At 43.4% G+C, this 16,831-nt stretch overlaps 1 protein-coding gene across 1 annotated transcript in view; it reads right to left on the reverse strand.

Moving 5' to 3' along the window:
- Nucleotides 1-16,831, reverse strand: part of LOC134468224 (nesprin-2) — a 270,548-nt gene that overhangs the window by 165,042 nt on the left and 88,675 nt on the right. The window contains exons 41-48 of the mRNA XM_063222166.1: nt 15,475-15,678; nt 14,233-14,426; nt 13,300-13,407; nt 12,332-12,656; nt 8,620-8,825; nt 4,039-4,219; nt 1,545-1,679; nt 682-852 (exon numbers count right to left, since the gene is read on the reverse strand). Of these exons, the coding sequence (XP_063078236.1) occupies nt 682-852; nt 1,545-1,679; nt 4,039-4,219; nt 8,620-8,825; nt 12,332-12,656; nt 13,300-13,407; nt 14,233-14,426; nt 15,475-15,678 (1,524 nt within the window). The remainder of the gene's footprint in view (nt 1-681; nt 853-1,544; nt 1,680-4,038; nt 4,220-8,619; nt 8,826-12,331; nt 12,657-13,299; nt 13,408-14,232; nt 14,427-15,474; nt 15,679-16,831) is intronic.

Consider the following 16,831-nt stretch of genomic DNA (forward strand, 5'->3'; position numbering starts at 1 on the left):
CAGGATGCAAAGATGCTGTGGCGTAGTGCGCTAAGCCCCCCACATATTGGCTTGCATGCCCAGGAGCACCCAGGTTTCAATCCGGCCTGGGTCCTTTCCCAGCCCTACCCTATCTCTCTCTTCACATTCACTTCCTGTCACTCTTAACTGTCCCATCCTAAATAAAGGCCCAAAAAGCAAAAAACATATATGTATTTCAGAATTTCCTGATTAATTCAAATGTGCACCATCGTTACAGCATTCAGTTATGTAATTTCTTAAAATACTAAAGTCTGTCTGTGATAGGCTACAAAGTGTGAAAGACTTTGGGCTCTGGAGACAGATAATACAGATGCAAGAATTAATCAATGAATTGTATTAATTAATAATTAATGTGTTAATTAGTAACGGAGCTAATAATGGAGGTAATTTGAAAATGCTCTAGGCGATATTTCCATTTCTGTTGTAGAGAGTTACTTGTGCACAATCCCTGGTGCTGAACAAAAAAACACATATTTTTGGGAAAAAGCTTTGCACACTCCTTTGGATTTTTTTCTTCTTTAAGTTATTTTTTCTTCTTTTTATTCATTCATTCAATGGCAAGCATGATGACGTTTCCATTTCTGCAAGCCGAGAGCATGTGCAGTGCATGCAGTATTTTTACTGTCAAAGCCTGTAGGATACTATATTATTCGCTCTTACTGTTAAAGCCTTTGTGTTAGCCTTGGCGCTGCGTGAATCCACGGCCTGCGGTCTGGAGTGTTCCTCCTCCACTCTCTGCTGTAGGGCGGCCAGGCCTGTCGTACACTGCTGCAGGAGGTCCAGGCAACGTCTCTCCCGCTGAATGCCGCTCGTCCACATAGCACACAGCTCCTGAGGGGTTTAGCATTCACATTATCAGCTGAGCCTGAGCTTACAGTGTAGGCTACGGTGTTGTACATACCATAAATGACACAAAGTAGCTTTGTTGTAGCAATGTTGCGATGATATGTCACTGACTGCACAATGTAGCGATAGTGTGTCATCGACTGCACAATACTACGTTGCTATGTCACTGCGCACAATGTTGCGATGGCATGCCTCTGCACATTTTGTGACACATTTTTTTTTTCTCTGAAAATGGGGAAGGCAATTGTATGGTGTAGACAACCCAAACATACAGTATAATCCCTCTGGTCATGGGATTATTATCAATTGTTGGGATAATCTCTTTTTTTACCAGGCTGTGTCTAACTAATTCACTGGATGGCTGTCATACAGGCAGTTATACAGCACATTATTACGATAGAAACAGACAGACAGACAGACAGACAGACAGACAGACAGACAGACAGGCAGGGAAACAGGGCGACAAGCGGAAAGCATACAGGTGGAGACAGACCAGCAGGTACACACACACACACACACACACACACACACACACACACACACACACACACACACACACACACACACACACCTATACACACACACATGCACACACACACTCTCTCTACACACATGTCACACACAGACACACACACTACATCACAGTATCAGTGATGCCTCTGCTGCAGTATTCTCACATTCAGTCCCCTTATCAGCTCCGGGCCCGCGTCCTCCAGCAGGGCCCACGAGGGCTCGGTCCAGCCCGGGTCCTGCGTCAGGCCGACCAGCTCCTTCCTCTGCTCCCTCAGGGCGGCCACGGCCGGACCCAGCCCCTTGATAATAATAATAATAATAATAATAATAATAATAATAATAATAATTATGATAATGATGGTAACACTTCCAAATAAGGGGCCATAATTAACAGCAAAGTATCTATAACCTAATACTTTAGTAAGGGTTAATAATCATTATTTAACTCCACATTAGACACATATTACAGTTTTTCTTGATTGCTTTGACACAGTTGTCACTCCAAAAAGCACATTTTCATACCAGTTCACGCAATGGGCTAACTAGTTAAACCGATTCTCCAAACACGACATCTTTGTTTGCAAAAGGCTACTACGTTTCCAAAATATTTAACATATGCAATGAAAGCAAACTCTGTCTTCTGTCAAATACACACTGCATAGCAGTGTATGAACACTCCCAGTCAGTCATTACACAATGGTCGTAAAAATCGATAACACAGCTATCATGTTGACACAATTTGCCGTTATTTAACACTGTTGTCAATTACATAACATTCAAGCCAGTTCCATTGTTGTTTCTTTTACTTAGCCACTGACTCTGCTTGATCAGGATCTACTGACTGAGAGATAGCATGCCCAGTAAATGCTTTGCATAAAGATTTGAGTTGTGTGTCTTTTCATATGTAAAATTGTCAGTAGGCTAGGTAGTGGGTCCGTGTAACAATAATGTCTTATTGCAAAGAACTGGATTGAGAATCAGAATGCTTTGATGTAGTTTTTGTTTGTTTGTTTGTTTTCCTTTTTTTTACTGTAATCAAAAATGTACTAATGGCTGATAACGGTATTACAGAAAATATGTGTAAAGTAAAATATGATGTTGCAGTACGAGAATGCACTTACAGTAAATTTGCAAAAGAACTCCATGCCAAGAACAAACAAGAAGACTCTGTGTATGAAGACTGATTGCTAAATTAAGATTTTTGAGAAGGAGCGTCAAATAGGTGCTCTGGTGTGTTCACACAACGGTAATTTCTAAAAGTCAGGAGTAGATTTTTCTGTATGGTTATCAGAGCTTAAACAATGAAATGTGCACTACTTATATGGCACATAGGTTAACTGTTTAGCAAAAACTGTGTTATATGAATGGTAAATATGTCAAGTCAACAAGAATGTGTTAACACATATGCACAACGTGTCTTTTGCTTTGTTGAAATAGTGATCATGACGACTTTGTGTGAGTCAGTTTAAAAATTTGTGTTAAAGCGATCAAGAAAAACTGTAACTGTTATTAATGCATATGTCAAACATTAGCAAGCAGTTACTTAACTATTACCTTGTGTTATAAGTTCATAGCATAACAATTATTTAACTAATAGATAAGTAAGGGTACAGTAATAGTTAAGTAGCTATTAGGTCATACTTAACTAAGGACCAAAATTAACACTTACTTAATACAAAAGTAAGGCATAACTAATGAATAAATAATACCGAAATATTGTCTGTAGATTCCACTTCTTGGAGCTAATATTCTCAGACATTAACTTAATTATCACAAAGGAATGGTTTAGTTTCTCTTCAAAACTATTACTCTTCATAATGTTCTGCATTTATTGTACGGTTTTTACCATTAAAACTAATAAGTGGTATATGAACAAATTACATCTCATCACCCCACCATCATTGAGAAGTGTACGTCCAATCCTTGCTATATAATGGCTCCTGTTGCCCTTATTACAGTGATTTGAATGAGTGAAAGCTAGACGTCACAGTAGATTAATTACTTAACTATTAGGTATGCGCAGCCAACTCTATTATAAGGGTCCCAAACACCAATATCTATGGATTAATTAACCATTAGTTATCCGCAGCCAACTCTAATATAAGGGTCCCAAACACCAATATCTATCCATTAATCAACCATTAGTTATCCGCAGCCAACTCTAATATAAGGGTCCCAAACCCCAATATTTATGTATTATTTATCCATTAGTTATGCCATACTTTTGTATTAAGTAAGTGTTAATTTTGGTCCTTAGTTAAGTATGACCTAATAGCTACTAAACTATTAACTGTGCCCTTGCTTATCTATTAGTTAAATAATAATATGCTATTGTTATCTAATAGTTAAGTAACTGCTTACCAATGCTCAACATATGCATTAATAACAATTAATATGTGTCTAATATGGCGTTAAGTAATGATTATTAACTCTTACTTAAGTATTAGGTTATAGCTACTTTACTGTTAATTATGGCCCCTTATTTGGAAGTGTTACCATAATAATAATAACTGTATTTCTATAGCACTATATTACACAAGGCATGCAGCTCAGAGTGCTTAACAAATGGGAAAATCATCAATGTTAAAGATGAAGTTAAAAAGAGAAGTAGAAAAGAGAGACAGAAACAAGAAAGAATAGCAAGAATAGAAAGAATACCTTGGCCTTCTCCAGGAGGGCCCTGGCGCTCTCCGCGGCTGCCTGCCTCTTGGCGGTGCCCGGCCAGGGGAAGCGGCACGGCAGGGCCCGGGCCTGGGCCTGGAGGTCCTCCAGCCGGGTGCGGACCTGCTGCTGCTGCTGGAGGCAGGAGGAGGAGCGCTCCAGCACGCCCTGGAGGAGTCTGCACAGTAGAGAGAAAAGTGGGTAATGTGTCAGAGTATATCTTTTAAAGGAGGAAACCAACGCACACCAGAGGTTTCGAGGTGCAGGTAGCGGGTGCAAGATCAATTTTGTAGAAGAAGATACCGCACACTCTTGTCCATCGTGCTGCAATTTATTAATAAATTGCAGCACGATGGACAAGAGTGTGCGGTATCTTCTTCTACAAAATTAATATGTCAGAGTAAACATAGCCCCATAATGCACGCCGTACCTCCTGTGGCATGCTGTAAAAGTCAAAAGTTAACTACCATAGTACAACACGACTACTTGTATGACATAACACAGGGCCTTTAGTAATGAACTGCGACTTGGTCATTGTCATTCTGGTAACAGCACATTTATAACGGCGTGTCTTAACAGGTTAAATAAATCCCGATGGAGTGCTTACAACCCTGGAGGAGCCTGGAGGGATGGGTGCTAATACAGGGCAAGGCACTGTAAGGCAAGGTTGAGGTCTTTGTACAACATAGCATATATCATGCTCAGAGGCAGCTCAATGGGATTCAGAAAGCTGCTGGAGGCAGAAGGAGGAGAGCTCCAGAACATCCCGGAGGAGTTTGCACAGTAGAGACAGAGATTCTTTAAGTATAGAGATATACCAATGTAATAGGTGGCTATGGGCACCTAACATGACCAGGTTCCGGTCTACCTAAAGGGCCGTGTCATAATACTCCTAGCATTGAATAGAACAGTCCTTACGTCTGCCTAAAGGGGGATTTCCCCCTCTTCCCCTGGCAATTGTAGAGCCCGGAAACAATGGGCCAATGCAATCTCTCTCTTTCTCAACTCTCTCTGGTAGAGACAACTGGGGTGTTAATATGTCAGAGTAAACATAGCCCCACAATGCATGCCATACCTCCTGTGGCATGCTGTAATAGTCATTGAAAAGTGAACTACTATTAACTACTAACTAAACACTACTATGACATAACACGGGGCCTTAATGGATGAGGAGCGCTCCAGCACGTACTGGAGGAGTCTGCACAGTGAAGAGAAGAGGGGCGCCAATATTTCAGAGTAACCTTAAATAAATCCCAATAGAGTACTTATGATACAACACTGGGTGTCTGCAGTTTATTTTACAACCTTAAAATAATATTTTTAAACCTGGTAATGTGTATGAATAGAATGTATAGAAGTGTCGTAGCCCCTTAATGCACGCCGTACCTCCTGTGGCACGCTGTAATAGACATTGAAATTTAACTACTATAGTACTACACTACTACAGTGTATGGCAGTACACAGGGCCTTTAGAAATACATTACAACTTGGTCATTGCCATTCTGGTAACAGCTAATTTACAATGCTGTGTCTTAAGGGGTTAAACAGTACATTCACTGACACTACAAATACTGTGATGCATGGAGCATGGAGAAAATAATGATTGAACCGCTAATAATTTTGGTCGTTGGTCAATTTTACATTGTTGCAATTATTATTATTATTTCTCTATTTTATATATATATTTCTGGGGGCTTTTTGGCTTTTATTATTACACGACAGTGTGAGGGTAGACAGGAAATGACTGTGAGAGAGCGATGGGGCAGGGCCGGGAAATGATCCGGGCTGGACTCGAACCGGAGTCCCCGTGGGCAATGTAAGCCCAAATGTGGGGGGGCTTAGGGTGCTGCGCCACAGCGCCCCCTATATTGTTGCCATTAAAAACTGAAAACTGATGCTCCTGACGAGCATTTGGTGAAAGGAGCTCCTTCTTTACACAATCAGTAACACCAATGCATTACAGCTAATTCAGTAAGATAGATAGATAGACCAATCAGATAGTCAAAGGACACCATAGGCCAGTGGTGCTGTGGTGGTGCTGTGATGATGAGCCAAGAATTGGGCCAAGGGCATAACTCCCTGCTAGGATGGAACCTTTGGATTGGACAGATATGTATCCTCTGCCTACAAAGTCCTCCATGTGCTGTCATAATGCACCCCTGTGGTGCGCCCAGCTTCCTAATGGTGTACTAGACCACACAAGTGGTTCTCCTACTTCTTTCAGACCGAGAGCCACTTTGTCCCAAACACATTTTTTTCAGGGCCACATGCCTCCTTGATAGACGTGCTTGGTAACAACATATTTTTAGGTGCTGCAAATGTGCTTCAGGAGCAGATACCTTATTTGTAAGTAAAATACAAGCCTTGCTTTATCATGAAACGAATACGTTTAAAGATATGTCTAGACTTGTAAAATAGGCCCTGCCGTGGCCGGTAGGTAGGGCACTGGGTTACTACACTGACGACCTGGGTTCTATTCCTGCCCGGGTCATTGCCCGATCCTTTCCCTCTCCCCACTCGTTTCCCGTCTCTCCTCCAAGGACCTGTCACAAATAAAAGGGCAAAAAAGCCCTGAAAAAATAACAATGTACAAAATATAAGCCCATGCGGACCAAACTTTGAGAAGCATTATACTAGATACAATTAGGGGTCTGGTTTGTTAGAATGGGAGGGACTGGAACACTGTGATTTTCCAGGAAATACAAAGTGTTCTTCTTTGTTCCCTTTGTGGCCTGTGTGATCATTATATTATCGTCAGCTCTGTTCCCTCAAAAACACTTATCAAACTACCATACATGATTTTTGCCAATTATTTTACTAACACTTAACTTAAAGGTACACTGTGTGAGATTTTTAGTTGTTTATTTCCAGAATTCATGCTACCCATTTTTTAATGCTACCTTTTTCATGAATACTTACCCCCACCATCAAGTATTCATTATGATTGGAAAAATTGCACTTTTCATACATGAAAAGGGGGATCTTCTCCATGGTCCGCCATTTTGAATTTCCAGAAATAGCAGAAATATATTTTTTAGCTGCAAAAATGACTGCACTTGGGCCATACAAGGAAATATTAGTTTATTACTCACTAAACTTTCATGAAAAGATCCAATTTGGCAATAGGCAGCCCAGTTTCAATGAGCAGCATAGTTGCAGTACCTTTTTTGACCATTTCCTGCAGTGTCCCTTTAAAGCCCATTCTATAGTGCATTATGAGCGTATTTATAATGAATTATAATGAGCATCATAATAAGTTACAAAGCATTATGGCTACACTCATAATGCTTTGTGATGCATTATATAAACAGTTATAACTATACATCTACTTATACTGCGTTATAAATACAAGGTTGTTATTTATTTATTTACATCATAAACTTTTTGTCGTACTGAGTCATTAAAACGGGAAGCTAAGTTTGATAATCCATGAACATGACAAAAGGTTAACAATGATTAATAAATAAATAAAGTAAAAAACATTGCACCATCTCCAACTGAAAATTACTACCATATTAGTGGCAAAAAGGGACTGTGCACACTACTCTCTATATTTATGGTATGGTAATTAAAACAAATCCATAACCTTTTTAAATGAACTACCACATCAACTGCCCAGCTACTTATAGCAAAGAGGTTGGATATATAATAAGAGGAATCGAAATACGCCCACTCAATGCAAAAGCGTGTGCTCAAAATCTCCTAAGGGGGTGTTGTCCCCTACTTCTTCTTCTCTTTTCGTGGTGTTGGCACAAGACGTGCGCTACTACCGCCATCTACAGCGCTAAGGGGACTCCATTTATTCTCAACCTCAAGACTCCGAAGGTCTCCTAATCGAATGTCTCCTATAAGGGGCTTTTAAGCGACGTAAAGTGGATACCGGAAAAGAACCCGCCTGCTGTGTGTGAATCATGCAGAAGTTGGTAGCGTGCCAGCTACAGCTACAGCTACTTACTGTAGCACAACAGTGCTGAGTACAGCAGGGACAGTGGCAGCTTTGGCTGAGCTCGGGACAAAGTCAGCTGATGGGGCCCCCCACTCAATACATATTAACCTGCTAACACACATCATTATAGATGTGCTGCTACCAGAATAGCAATAACCAATTATTAAAGGCCCTGTGTTATGTCATAGTAGTGTAGTAGTTTGTGGTAGCAGAGGCGGTCCATTCTGAATTAAAAGAATCTTTGGTGGCAGTTCACTTTTCAATGACTATTGCAGCGTTCCACTGTTGGAACGGGGTGCATTATGGGGCTACACTGTAATGGGGACACCCCCACCCCCCCTCCATCCCTGGGCCCGGGACAACAGACCCTTTTGTCCCCTCCCGGTCAACTTCCCTTCCCTCCCTGGTCTGGTGTTCATTCAGTATACCTGCTCAGCTTGTGGGCGTCCTACTGCAAGGTGACCCCCTGTTGGAACTGTATGCATTATGGGGTTAAAATGTAATGGGGACCCAATTCTGGAGTGGATACCCCCCCCCCTTTCCCTTTCCCTGGGCCCGGAACAACAGACCCTTTTGTCCTCTTCCGTCCCGGTCGACTTCCCCTCTCCTCCCTGGTCGTGTTCATTCAGTACCTGCTCAGCTTGTCGGCGTCCTGCTGCAAGGTGACCCACTGGGCCTCGGTGCCCTGGAGGAGGAGGCTACCCTGGAGGGCCGGCTTGCCCTGGCTCTTGCCCCGGCCCCGGCCCCGGGCCAGCCCTTCCTGCTCCTGCTGGGCCACGGCCACCGCTCTCAGCTCCTCCAGCCGGGAGTCTCCCTCCTGTCTCTGGGCCAGCACCGCCTGTCAGGACAACACACACACACACACACACACACACACACACGCAGGCAGGCACACACACACACACACACACACACACACACACACACACACACACACACACACACACACACACACACACACACACACACACACACACACACACACACACACACACACACACAGACACACACAAACGTGAGGAAACGGCCTGTCAGGACACCACACACACGCACACAGGCACACAGGCACGCACACACACACACACACACACACACACACACACACACACACACACACACACACACAGTTTTTTTTACATATGCCCATGCAAGTCCCTGAGAGAGATCATCACTATGATACTTGCAATGTCAGTATGGAGGACCTGAATGAGAGGGGATTGTGAAAAGTGTCTTACATTATCACTGAGTGCAAATCTTAATCCACAGATAATCCCATGAGATGCGCTTAGACAGCACATCTTGAGCAGGTTGGGCTGCCTTACTCACACAACAGGGATTTCCAGACTTGAGAGAGACTTGAGGGATCATCGCAGTAGAAGAAAAGGCTAATATAATTTCTCTGAGATGCACATTGACACTGACAAAAGCGACAGCTGAAACGTTTGTCTGTTTTTCTGCTGCAATGTAAAAGATAACATTTTTAAAAAGAAGAAAAGAAGAACCTGAGTGCGATCCACCTCTTCATTTGCCGAGATGCACATTGACAAGACTTTCACACAATTTTTACGTGTGCAAAAACCGTTGTAGGGGAGAGACATACAGTACATACCGTACCGTATGTATCGTTAGAACAACATGCAAATGTTTTCTCTCTGTTCTATTCTATTTTGTTTCTCACTGATTCTTGAGAATGTTGTAGATTTTAATTTTTAAAGAAAACAAAAATAGTTCAAATCTAAAATATTAAAGTATATTATCACAGATGAAGGTCTTGGCTGTGCAGCCATATATTGGAACAACCTCCCCATATTTTCGTTTTTTTCATAACTTGCAGGATTTTGTCCACCATCATCAGACAAAAAGTGTGATGGTGGTGACATGTGACGGAGGTGACGATTACTCTTTTACATAAAATGCAGAGTTTGCTCACATTAACCAGTTTGTTTTCTCTCTGACTTGTTTTTAATTTACAAAATCTTTCATAGCGGGGAATCCTCCTCCTCTACAGACATTAATCAGAAAAATGACTAGCAAGATAACCAGGGCCATTTCCAGGGCTGATTGCTCTGTCCCATTTAGGAAGAGCGCCTGTAGCCCCTTAATGCACGCTGTAGCTCCAGTGGCACGCTGTAAAAGTCATTGAAAGTTAATTACCATAGCACTACAATACTATGACACAACACAGGGCCTTTAGTAATGCACTACGACTTGGTCATTGCCATTCTGGTAGCAGCAAATTTATAATGCCGTGTCTTAACCCATTTTGTCCTAAGCCCTTTTTGGGAAAGGGTGCCCTCTGTCTATTAAATCCTAAATATCTCAGCCTCCGAAGCACATACAGACATGAAATAGGTTACATTTAAAATCTAGAACCTTCATTTTGCACTAGTATAGTGTTAATTCAGCTCTAACATGCCCACATTTTTAATAAAACAGCTTAAATCTCAAGAACTTCAATGCAGCGTATATGTCGCTCCAGGACACAATGGGTTAATGTTTTAAGTCAGCCCGTAGACTCATACAGAGCCTCTCACACCTGCAACACAATTCCCTACACAATTAGATAATTACCAACCTAGAAGTCATTTAGTGAACAGGTAAAATCATGGCTACTGGATAATCAAAACAGTCAAGATGACTCTGCAGTCTGTATTAATATTTGATCTTTTTTTTTTTTTTTTACTTATTTTACAACATTTTAACTATCTGTGCAGTGCCTTTTACTTATTTATCTTAACAATCTGTGCAATATTTTTTTACATTTTTACTTTCTAGGGACCATCAACCTGTCCAGGAACAAAAATGAACTCATCAATTATCCCATAAATATTTCATATCAGGGGTGTCAACAGTGTTGCCAGATGGAAAATGCTTTTTTTGATCGTTCAGAGCACAAAATGGACAAAATTATGGTACAAATACGATAATTATTGTACATCTGGCAACACTGGGTGTCAAACTGAAATTGTCCGAGGACTAAAATCAAAAACTGGAACAAATTTGCAGGCAAAACTCAATACTGTATTTCTTTTTTTTTTTAAATGTCTAAAATTGTGCGTACACACGCGTAATATTTACATTTCACAAACAGATTCCCATCATAGATCAAGTACAGTAATGCCTGCATATATTCCGTTGCATATGAGTGTGAGCTGTTTCACTGGCCGGGGCCCTCTCATATTCCTGTGACACACCAAATGTCATGTTCAACTCGTATTACGCTATAGCATTATATTAATGGTGTCTGTGGGCCGACTGTAATACACATTTAAATTGATCTCGCGGGCCAAATAAAATGACCTTGGCCCCAGGGTCTGAGTTTGACATCCGTTTTATATTTTGTATTTTTTAAACATTAACCTCTTAAGACGCGGCTTTATAAATTTGTTGTTACCAGTATGGTAATCACCAAGTCGTGGTGCATTACTAAAAGGCCTGTGTTGTGTCATAGTATTGTAGTGCTATGGTAGTTACATTTCAATGACTATTACAGCGTGCCAATGGAGGTACGGCACATTAAGGGGCTAAACATTAATTTAACTTTAGCATCATTGTGTTCAGCCCCTCAGGCCACCAGCTATAACTCATGCTCATACTCCCTCCCTGACACGTTTCCTGGAGCAATTTTGGTGTTTTAGAGAGCGGAAGAAGCACTATTGGAGGTGACGCTAGTCTAGCAATAGGGATACTCAGGATGTTCTTAGTGAGGAGTAGAAAGTTCCGTGTGTAATTTTAGCTGATCTGCTCACACCCAACCGTTGTCTGGCTGGCTGAGTGCCTACTGCCCTTCCGGTTTCCCAAAGTTAACCATTACAGCTTTATAAATAAGTGATATGAATTCAATTCCAAAATGTCAGACAGAAATAAGTTGGCATTTTGTTCTAAATGTCTAGGCACTTAATGAGTCATTTCCCAAACATTGATGTACATTTGTAGTGTCTCGGTCTGGAACCTTTTGTCTCTCATCTGTTCGGCAATCTTAGGTCATTAATGATCAACAGTCAGTCTGGGTACTATGGCCTGCCACATACCTCCTTTGACAGAAGTTCACACTGAGAGCGAGTGAGTGAGTGAGTGAGTGAGTGAGTGAGTGAGTGAGTGAGTGAGTGAGTGAGTGAGTGAGTGAGTGAGTGAGTGAGTGAGTGAGTGAGTGAGTGAGTGAGTGAGTGAGTGAGTGAGTGAGTGAGTGAGTGAGTGAGTGAGTGAGTGAGTGAGTGAGTGAGTGACTCAATCAATCAATAAATCAATCGACCAATCAATCAAACAAACCAAGAACTGTTGACCAAGAACTAAAAAAATAAAAAAATAAATCAAGAACCATTGTGAAAAGTTCTTGTTTCTCACCTTGACCTGTTGCAGCCTCGTCTCGATCTGTTCCTGGCTGCCCTGGGCACTACTGCCCCCTAGAGCCTCCACCTGTCTCTGCATCTCTCTAAACCAGGCCTGGGTCTCCTTTGCCAGGGCCTGCACGTCTTGCCTCCCCCTGGGGGGTGGTTGTTCCTGGGGCTGGGGAGTGCTCTGGACCTGGGACTGGAGGAGCTGCCCGATCTGGCCCTGGAGGTGTCCAAAGCAGTCCAGGAGCTTCCAGCAGTCCTCCAGGAGGGTGGAACTGTCCCCGCTCCTCGCCTGCACCGTGGCCACGAGAACTCGGAAGGCATCCACGCGCTCACTGTATAGGACAAAGTTAGAGGTATACTGTGGATTTCAACAGCTGTACATTAATAGTATATAGTGTATTTGGCTTAAAACATTTGTTATCCTGCATATTGTTATACTGTAGGTTTCACCAGCTGTAGTTCACAGCTTGCAGTACCCAGATGACAGCATTTCATTTAGTATTAATCTAATAGACGGGCATTTAACTTGATAAAATAAAATTCAGAAGAGCATTGCACATATCACTGTAGCAGAGAAATGCTGGGGCAATAACCGCTGTATTGTATTGTGACAAACTTTTTTTCACAGAACCTTTGGCTTTGTGCATAGAGCAGTGGTAACCAAACTAGGGGCCAGGAGCCCTCACAAACATATCTCAGAGGGGTTGCAGAGAGAATGGACTGCTTGCATAAAAACCATACACATGGATATAAAACCCATAATACTGTGAAAAACAGCAATATTGACTTGTATGGTTAACATATTAAATTAGTACATTTTAATTTAGAAATATCAACGAACACACTGTTTAAAAAAAGTTTTTAGGATTTGGAATATGACAGGAGATGGGCCTGGGGATCGAGGGCTCCAAAAAGGGGTCCCTGCAGAAAAAAGTTTGGACACCGCTGACACAGGGAATCATTTCCATTACTAACCTCTGTCTCTCCATCTCCACGCGCAGGCCAGCCAGTTGGTCCTGGGACTGGGCCCAAACGCGCGTGGCATTCAGCCACTCCTGGAGCTCCTTGTGTTCTTCATAAAGCCTGGCACACACGCAGACAAGCAGAAAATCAGATAGTGTGTGTGTAGTGTGTGTGTGTGTGTGGGGGGGGGGGGGGGGGGGTTTTTTTGGGGGGGGGGGGGGGGGGGTGGGGTGGGGTGTGTGTGTGTGTGTGTGCGTGTGTGTGTGTTTTGTATTTAAAATTGTGCATTTGGAAAAACATCATTTCAATCCTCTGTGTAATGCTTGTTACATAGAGAATTTACAATACACCACAGCAAGTATGTAATATGTATGTAGTGTGTGTGTGTGTGTGTGTGTGTGTGTGTGTGTGTGTGTGTGTGTGTGTGTGTGTGTGTGTGTGTGTGTGTGTGTGTGTGTGTGTGTGTGTGTGTGTGTGTGTGTATGTGTGTTTATTTGAAATGTGTGTGTGTGTGTGTGTGTGTGTGTGTGTGTGTGTGTGTGTGTGTGTGTGTGTGTGTGTGTGTGTGACGTGTGTGTGTGTGTTGTGTGTGTGTGTGTGTGTGTGTGTGTGTGTGTGTGTGTGTGTGTGACGTGTGTGTGCGTGTGCGTGTGTGTGTGTGTGTGTGTGTGTGTTTGTGTGTGTGTGAGGTGTGTGAGGTGTGTGAGGTGTGTGTGTGTGTGTGTGACGTGTGTGTGTGTGCGTGTGCGTGTGTGTGTGTGTGTGTGTGTGTGCGTGTGCGTGTGCGTGTGTGTGTGTGTGTGTGTGTGTGTGACGTGTGTGTGTGTGTGTGTGTGTGTGTGTGTGTGTGTGTGTGTGTGTGTGTGTGTGTGTGTGTGTGTGTGTGTGTGTACAGCATGTGTGTGCGTTTCTCTCTCCATCTCGTTTCTCTCTCTTCTCTCTCACCTGCTCGTGTCCTCAGCCTGTTCCCTCTGGTGTTTGAGCAGGGTCCTGGCTGCGCTGATGCTCTCCTGCAGTCGGGTCCCGTCCGCCTCCAGGGACTGCAGGGTCTGTGGGCTGCTCACCCCCGCCATGAGGCTCAGATCCTGCTGTAGGGATGACACCTGCCCTGCCTGCACATCCAGCTCTGCAGAGATCCCCTGCACACACACATGGGAACATGGTGGCGACTTAAGTCGTGTGTGTGTGTGTGTGTGTGTGTGTGTGTGTGTGTGTGTGTGTGTGTGTGTGTGTGTGTGTGTGTGTGTGTGTGTGTGTGTGTGTGTGTGTGTGTGTGTGTGTGTGTGTGTGTGTGTGTGTGTGTGTGTGTGTGTGTGTGTGTGTGTGTGTCTGTGTTCGTATGCAATATACAGTATAAACCAGGGGTATTCAATGAAAAGTCACTGAGGGCCAGTATATACAATTCCTCACGGTAAAAGGGCCAAATGTGCCTGGAACGTGCAAGTAATATTATATTAGACTATAATATAGATAGCACACCTATGTTTTCATTTTGTTCAGACCTCATCTGGCAGGTCAGAACCTTCTGTGCAAGTGCCGGATCTGGCCCTGGGGCCACCTATTGAAAAGGCCTGGTATACACTCTTACGGTAGGGACACATAGGAGGCGAAGCGAGTGAAACGAAGAGGCGAAATTCAACCGTCATCAGGTCGTCGCGGCGAATCAAATGGAATGGAACAGTTATGTTGTTGATTTGATTGGGCCGCGGCAGGCGAATTCGCTCCTCATTTGCATAACATTAAACTTCATTACATTTCTTTAATAATTTCGCTTCGCTTCGCTCGTGTTCGCTTGCTTTCACTTGCCTTCGCCTGTCTCATAGGGATGAATGGCGAAGCTCGCTTCGCTTTGCCAAATTCGCGTCTATGTGTCCCTACCGTTAAGATGTCCCAATCTTCACATACTGTATATGCAACATCATATGGACACAGTGTCTGCAGTGTCTGTCTTTATGTCTGTCCCTCTAGACTAGAGCATCACTTGTTTGTGCTGTGTCTTCTCTGCCCTCTTACCTCTAAATTCTTCACTGCCAAGGTTGCTGAGCGTGACATGGGTGCTCTGCAGAGACAAGTGACAGTGTGTGTATGCGTGCATGCGTGTGCAGGTGCATGTGTGTGCATGTGCATGTGTGTGTGAGTGTGCGGGGGTCTGTATCTTGTGTTTTTTTGTGTCCTCTGTCCACCCACCTCTAAAGTCTGTAGTAGCGCTGGTCCCTCTGCGCTGCCGAGGTTCCTCAGCACGTCGTGGATGTTCTGCAGAGATGAATGACAGGCAGCCATCTTGGCTTCGACGTGGCCCCTGGCGAATTGCAGCTCCCTCAGGAGCCCCGAGCTCTCGCAGAACAGCTCCTTCACCTGCATCATCCTCTTCCTCAGGTGACTCTCCATCACCTGGAGTGGAGGAGGAGGTGGGGGATTGAGAGAGAGAGAGAGAGAGAGAGAGAGAGAGAGAGAGAGAGAGAGAGAGAGAGAGAGAGAGAGAGAGAGAGAGAGAGAGAGAGCGAGAGGGAGGGGGGGTGGGTTAAAGATTGGCACAATCCTATTCCTTAGCTGTCTCTCCATCACCTCAAGTAAAACAGTCTCCACAGTCAGAGCACCCCCCCAGCATCACTTTAGGCTAAGCTGATCTGAGAGAGAGAGAGAGAGAGAGAGAGAGAGAGAGAGACAGACAGAGAGAGAGAGCGAGAGAGAGAGAGAGAGAGAGAGAGAGAGAGAGAGAGAGAGAGAGAGAGATCTAAAAGCTGGGAAATGTCCACCAGACACACACAGACAAATGCTAAGAATTTGCTCATTAGAAATGCTAAAAAGTCTCATTACCAAATAATACATTCAGAATGTCCAACAATTTTGTGTGCAAATGTATAATTGCTGTATCATGTTGTCACATTGTTGTGTTGGCAAGTACAATGTATGTGTGTACAGTACAAGGCAAAAAAAGTTCTTCCTTCTTACAGTAATTAGTCTTCCAAGCATATCATTGCCTTGGTAGCGTGACTGATTCAGTCCTACTGCTCTTGGCTTAAGAAATGTCCTCATCAGACACCAACAATAGACCCAGAGGGCAGCGGGACAAGTTGGGGCACAATTAGACATGCCCAGGCAGAGCCAAGCAGGCCCAGACACAATGCGACACAGCCAGGCAGGGCAACACGAGAGCAGGGGCACAGCACGACAAGCCTGGACGGTATCAGACATGCCCCGCCAGGCCCTAGATGGTGGCTCTGTGTGTGTGTGTGTGTGTGTGTGTGTGTGTGTGTGTGTGTGTGTGTGTGTGTGTGTGTGTGTGTGTGTGTGTGTGTGTGTGTGTGTGTGTGTGTGTCTGTGTGTGTGTGTGTGTGTGTGTGTGTGTGTGTGTCTGTGTTCGTATGCAATATACAGTATAAACCAGGGGTATTCAATTAAAAGTCACTGAGGGCCAGTATATAAAATTCCTCACGGTAAAAGGGCCAAATGTGCCTGGAATGTGCAAGTAATATTATATTAGACTATAATATAGATAGCACACCTATGTTTTCATTTTGTTCAGACCTCATCTGGCAGGTCA

This window comes from Engraulis encrasicolus, chromosome 18 (genome assembly GCF_034702125.1).
Source record: "Engraulis encrasicolus isolate BLACKSEA-1 chromosome 18, IST_EnEncr_1.0, whole genome shotgun sequence".
NCBI classification, from domain to species: domain Eukaryota; kingdom Metazoa; phylum Chordata; class Actinopteri; order Clupeiformes; family Engraulidae; genus Engraulis; species Engraulis encrasicolus.